We start from the raw sequence: 7,201 nt of genomic DNA, 5'->3' as shown, positions 1-7,201 counted from the left end.
CATTTCTTGCGGAAGTTTTCTTACAGATGGAAAGGTGGCCTTAAACTATATTTTCAGAAATAATTATAAATCATTCCATACACTTAGAAAATATGTAAGACGATGTTTTACATTAAGAAAATTGACATAATATGGGGCATTTCACGCGAAGCGGACACATCACACAGATTTCTGGGTCAGGTTTCAGATTTCGGTTATATTTTAGTACTAGCGACCCGCCCCGGCTTCGCACGGGTGCAATTGCGTCCGGCAGGTACCGCCGCAAACGCTACGTCCCGCAATTTTTAAATCTATAATATCTTCGAAAATATTCACTTAAATCATACGATGGAAAGGGCCATATAGATATCTATATTAAATGAACAATGTATTCAAGGTATTTAATTCGTTAAGGATTAATACTGTATTGGTTAAAATCGCTTCGAAAATTAACCATTATTTGTCGTAAAAAGTAAATGACAAAAATAAGTTATTGTGGGTTATCCATAAGAGATTTTGTTTTATACTTTGTAGTGATGTTACACCTGAATATATCCTCGGTTTGTATACGAAACATTTTTGCATTTAGAAGCTTAGTTTTCAAAATACAGGTCTTTGAAGATGTCATTAAGCGCGAAGCATGTGCGACTTCGAATGTTATTATCAGTTCAAGAAAGGGAATTTTTAAATAAATTGATGACTGAAAAATAAACCGCATTAAATAAGCTTTTTAACCTCATATTTTTAATTTAAAATTTATTATTAAATTCCTAAGAAAAATAAAAAATATTTTTCTTTGTAAATTTTTACAAATAGCTTATTTTTAAATGTTATTGCACTCTTCTAATAATAAATTTACCTATTCTACAAATAAACCCTTAAACTGACAAACGCTTCTTTTTATTTTTTATCTTATAATAAAATTAATTTCGTGTCACAATATTAATTGTCCTCAATGGACTCCTAAACCACTTAACCACCACTTAACCGATTATAATAACATTTGCACACCATGTGTAGTTCGATCCAACTTGAGAGATAGGATAGTTTAAACATGTAGGTACCACGGGCAAAGCTGGGGCGGACCACTAGTTAAATAATATGAATAGATATTGTTAAACAATATTTCTAGTTAGCTTCCGCAAATTTTATCGATTCTTCAAAAAAGATCTTTCCACAAAATATTATAGCAATAAATCTCTAGTACGCGTATCCAATTTATACGGCACTATTTTTCTCGTAATCGTCGTTCGAAAAATGACACGCAATAGCGACGAACCAATAAAAAACGACGCGCAAATACAAGAGCTTTGTAAATCAAGTGCAAAACATTCATCCATTTTTGTGTAATTTGATTCTAGTATTTACCAAGTTCGGACGGATTGTGTTTGTGCTGGAAAGCTCATAAAAGTGATTGTTTTGATTTCGTTCCAAGGCATGACTACGGCGTGACTTCCATGCCCTGCGTACCAACGGAAGGGCGTGCAGATTACGTTTACTATGAATGGTTTTATCTCTTTCTAAACTCGAGTATCTGTGAATGACCGAGTGTAATAGCGAGCGTACCAAATTATGGATTGAAAAGTGTTTGTTGTTTGTATTTTGATATTTGCACCGCATTGCTGCGAAGTAATTGCCGTTATCTCATTCGGAGATCGCTGTAGTTGAAAATAAGCAGTCATATGGCGCCAGTTGGACTAGACCGAACACGGATTAGTTACGCTGTTCGATTTGTCGAGCGCTTTACTATTTACGCACTATTGAAAAGAGATAGTACGTATTTTTAGTCGCGTCGACTACGACTAGTGACTTTCATCAGTGTTCGTAAACAACTTCAAGGTTATTCGTCATCGTGCCAGTGCTGATGCGGAGGTGCTGACATGGCTGCGATATCTGAAGGTGGCGCCATAGTGCGTCAGGGCCACCTTCGGAAGTTGAAGACGATGAAGAAAAAATATTTCGTGTTGCGTGCAGAAACCGCGGACAGTTCGGCCAGGCTGGAGTATTACGAGTCCGAGAAGAAGTTTCGTTCTGGCGCGCCACCACGCCGCGTGCTGCCCTTGAAGAGCTGCTACAACATAACCAGACGACTGGACTTGAAACAGAAGCATGTGATTGCATTGTTTACCCGAGAGGAACAGTTATGCATAGTAGCGGAGAACGAGCAAGATCTACACAGCTGGTTAGCCGCAATTCTAAAGTTGTTTCGCAATGATGATGCTAGTGAAGAACTATTACACCCAATCCGTAAGTACTCCTTGTTTTTATGTAAACAAACTTATTTGTTTTGGTTTGTGATAATATTAACCAAATAGTTTACACTTACATTTGTTTGTGTCATAAAATAAACATTCCTGAATGAAAATTTTTCTAATAAGAAAATAAACATTATTTAATCCATCAGTCCTCGGAATCACAGACACAATAGAAAATCTATTGTGTCGCGCCCCGATCGGGGCTTACGGTGGTCAATGGGTTAAAACATGCCAAGTAGTTAAGCTAATAGAACTTAAACATTATATTAAGTAGGTATTCAAAGTTACAAAACAGTTCAACTGTAGGTTTTTAATTTTCTCATTAACACCTACAAATGATAAATTCAATCTATTTTTATCTCTAATAACATATACAAAAAAGCAATTCAATTCTTTTTAATGAATGAAAAGGGAAAAGGAAATTAAAAGAAAGCAAATGAAAAAGTAATTGATTTTTTAAAGTAATTTATTTAAAAAAAATTTGTATGCATTTGTATTAGCTAGAAAATAGATAATATAATGCTTCAAATGTTTGCCTTTTTCATGTAATACCATAAATAAGTTTATAATATTACTAGCGGTCCACCCCGGCTTCGCCCGTGGTACATATGAAAAATAGATGTTGGCCGATTCTCAGACTTACCCGATATGCACAGAAAATTTCATGAGAATCGGTCCACCCGTTTCGGAGGAGTATGCAGACTAACATTGTGACACGAGAATTTTATATATAAGTAAGATAATTTAATATTATCAAATACCAAACATTCCTACATAAATTTGCTTTAAAATAAATAAGGAAAACTTAAAAATAGTGCTGCATATTTAGACAAATAATTTTTGGTTACATTTCTTACTTGGTAAACCATTATTTTAAAGGTTGTTCCCATACAAAAAAAATTCAGGAGTCACATGTCACACCCAATTGCAATGAAGTTCTGAAATAAGTATTATAAGAGGTATAATTTAATTAAATAACAATATTTAGAGTTAAATCTTTATATGTAAAAATGAATCGCAAAATGTGTTGGTAAGCGCATAACTCGAGAACGGCTGAACCGATTTCGATAATTATTTTTTTATTATATTCCTTGAAGTACGAGGATGGTTCTTATGTAGAGAAAACGTAAACATGTACCACGGGCAAAGCCGGGGCGGACCGCTAGTGATAAATAAAATAAGTGTAGAAATGCTATTACGTAATTATAATAAAAGTCGTGAAGATTATTCATGACACTTGTCTAGGCCCCTTAGCCAGCATACCACACGATAAGGAATTCCTTTCCAATAAAAATTGTTTCTTAGTATTTTGAATTTTAAATACCTGGCCTATTTTATAACAATTATTAGTTCACTCATAATTTTCAATATGAAATAAGTTGAGATGAAATGGTTATGTCTAAATATGAAAAATATCTAAAATGTTTGCATTATTCTCTGAGTATCAAACTCTGAAACAGTAATTTGTTGATTTATAACAATATAATAGGTATGTAGGGTAAACTTATTATTTTCTTATTATGTTAAGAGTTCATAATAAAACCTATAAAATATAATAATCCAATATACAAGTATACATAACAGAAACTGTACGCTAATATTTAATAATATATGAGCAAAACATTAAACATAAAATATTTCATAACATGTTGCAAGAATTACACATAATTTCAAACAGTTTTCATTTATAATCAGTGTTAATGAACTTGAAGTGTTATATGGTCGGTCTACACATGTTAGATTGATTCACTCCCAAAAAATGAATAGACATGTCGTTGACCTTACTATTGTGCTGTCACAACATGTAAACATGCTCTATGATCAATCAAATATAATTAATGGATTGCCACCAATAGATCAAATGGGTTACTTCTATGGAATTATAGTGAGGATTCTATTATATTATAGTGAGGAGTAAAAGAATGTAGTAGGTATATAGTTTTCGCTTGTTTGATTTTGCGTGACTTTACAGTTAGAATTAGAACTTTTTTTAAGTATGTTTTATTAAGTACTTAATTCCATTCTAGGTGCGGATTTAACATATGTTTTTATATAGTGTGTTAATCATATAGCTTTATTTAAGTACATAACAGCAAAGGTTATAATTTCTCTACGTTAAAAATTAGAATTGGTTACATATTTTGGTTCACAGTTTAGACCAATGTTACCTACTTATAAATTTTATAATTATTGAAGTATTTGTTGCTTTAATAACATTTATTATGTTCTTAGTTTAATTAATTAAAAGGTATCAAAAATTTAAAGAAAAATTATCATGATCCGATTCACAGTAGGTATCAGAAAATATTTAATGAATAAACATGGATGGAACATTTTAAAAGTTTTGTTTACTAGTAAAGATCTAATTATAATATTTGAATAAATCACATAAGGCAATAAAAATAATCCTGTTTTGTTTTTAATTGGATTTTAACTTATTTTTGTTACATTTTTAATAGTTTATATTAATTATGTCGTCAGAAGTTGTAAAAACTGTCTATTTTTGGCGCCAAAAATGTCAGAAGGTTCTCAACTTGTTGTGAATTTTTTTATTGACATAACTTCCTCAAAGTTGTGCCCAATAGAATTGTGTTAGTGTTAGTGTTTATTTATTTCTAGGTCATATTCTAGATATGTGCTCATGGAACACTAAGACGAAATGATAGCAATAAATTTACAACAACAACATTCCTTTACAATATAATAATTGATTACTTTGCAATATGTAAATAAACAAGTTTAATTGAAAATAACACGGGTCAATAGTTTATTGATTATTATTTGATATTATGTTATTATTTGACGTTGGCTTTGTTTATTTGTATTTACGTATTTGTCGTTATGAAATCCGTTGCCTTTGCAAATAAAGCAAATAGTGTATATTTAACATGTGTTGTTTGAAGTTATTTGTCTCGGGATCAAATTCAGATACTTATCGCAAATTTTAGGGCCAGTTTCATCATTTGTTTATATCACTGATAGTGATGAAACTGTTTGAGATATTTTAAACATTTTATTTATTTTTGCTTAGTGACAAATAAGCTAAAGAATGTATCCAGAAATTGTGTAACTGGCCCTTAGTGTGTTAATGCATATTGCTGCGAGACAATAGATGTTTATTATAATTATTAGTTTGTTTGTTGATTAATTTTGATGTGTATTTTTATAATTATCACAATTTATAGAAATGCCAATTGGTTGTTGTGTATAACGTCAGTAAAGGCTGAACTAATTTAGGTGTAATGTGTCAGTATTGCGTCTAGGCAATTAAAAAAACCTTCAGTTAGTAGTATATAGTACACTATACAATAATAAAAAATCAATGAAGATATGTATGGTGATAGAGACGGTGTTGGACAAAATTTTTATGAAAAATAATAACAATAAAGTGTAGGATTTAGTAATCTGTATGTTTGTTTAGTCATACGAAAAAATTGTGTTTTTTAGAGAATGCTAGCAAATTATACTGGATGCGTCATGTTAAAAACAACTCTTTAATCTTCAACATATTATATTTGCGCGAAATACGACCAAAAATAAATATGTATATAATAATATAGGTATACCTTACATTTTATACTTATAGAATTGATTATAATGTCCGCATTGCCTAATATTTCCACGAATGTGGGAAAGGCCCGGCGATAAGTAATGATTTTAAATTAAGTTTGCCTTGGCTATTATTATTTTATCCTATGAGGCAGGAGGCTGTTTGTATAATATTATTGTTATAAAGTAGGGGTATTCCCCATATATAACTGACTCTTCACTCTTCAGTTTATAGCAGTTGCATTGTTGTGACGTAATGGAAGGATAAGGCGTTTTTATTGGCGATTTAGCGTTGAATATAGTTAAAAATTTAGTCGAACTTTAGGTAAATAACTGTAGGTATGTCGATTATCTTCATATAACAATTTGGGTTATTTAGTTTAAGCTACTGAGCCAATTTGAATAAAACTTCAGTTTCGTAGGCTGAAGAAAAGCTATGAGACAGCTATGCGATATTATTACAATAGATTTAACAATTCCGATAATATTGTTGTTTGAAGTTAAAAATAATTTTCTTAGTTAAGTATAGGCCTTTTATAGCTAAATAACAAAATGATAATGATAAAATTAACTAAGCAATATCCCTAGATAATAATAATAAAAAATACAACACTATGTAGTATGTACTGAATAAAACAAAACGCCTGACCTTCATTATCCTCTTAATGAAAAATAGTACTAAACCTCTTATACAATCTAGTATCAAAGTTATTTAATCCAATTACACAATAGCGACTTTCCTTATTATTTCGCTTTATTTACACTGGACTAGATCACATTACATTTCTAAAGATATCACAATTCACAGCACATTTCGCGTTTTCCTTATCAATTAATTAATTGTTAATATTTATCATTTTACTTCCTCTCGAAGAAACTCGAAATTAATAAAATGTACGCAATTACTTTGGAAATAGATACCTAAGTGATATTTAAATTAATAAATTTATTATTTCGTTTATACATATATAAACTTAAGTACCTATTCTAAACAAAGTCACAATACAAAAACTAAATACATATTATACAATTAAGACGATAAGAAGGATATATTTGGTTAATAAAGTCGCATGCGTGGAACCTATTAAGTAAGTGGGTGCGATTTCCACATGTCACACCTAAAATTAGACTATAATTTAGGGATAATATATATTGTGCATGTGAAAGCAAGACAACAAAACTAATGCCAAGGTGCGTATCTGTTGGTCTGATTGAACATCACGCAAAACTATCCCAAATTTATAATAAAAATTGCATTACATCAATATGTAATTATATTTTATTTTTATAGCATGTCAATACATGCTATAAAAATAAAAACAAAAATATGATGAATTTATTCGGAATCGATATGATAAGAACGAGAAGATATCTCTACAGAAAAATCGGAGAATAATAATTTATGGAGATGATGAAAC

At 30.7% G+C, this 7,201-nt stretch overlaps 1 protein-coding gene across 1 annotated transcript in view; it reads left to right on the top strand.

The window, feature by feature from the left end:
• The first annotated feature begins 1,229 nt into the window (after window positions 1-1,229).
• Window positions 1,230-7,201, top strand: part of chico (insulin receptor substrate 1 chico) — a 29,335-nt gene continuing 23,363 nt past the window's right edge. The window contains exon 1 of the mRNA XM_089705792.1: window positions 1,230-2,226. Coding sequence (XP_089561918.1) covers window positions 1,860-2,226 — 367 coding nt within the window. The 5' untranslated portion in view covers window positions 1,230-1,859. The remainder of the gene's footprint in view (window positions 2,227-7,201) is intronic.

The sequence above is a fragment of the Colias philodice genome, chromosome 17 (genome assembly GCF_061535455.1).
Source record: "Colias philodice isolate Cphi_HAF_F1 chromosome 17, ilColPhil1 Martin Lab GWU primary, whole genome shotgun sequence".
Classification (NCBI taxonomy): Eukaryota; Metazoa; Arthropoda; class Insecta; order Lepidoptera; family Pieridae; genus Colias; species Colias philodice.
Note: the sequence above shows the minus strand (reverse complement) of the source record. Positions and strands in the feature narration are given on the sequence as shown.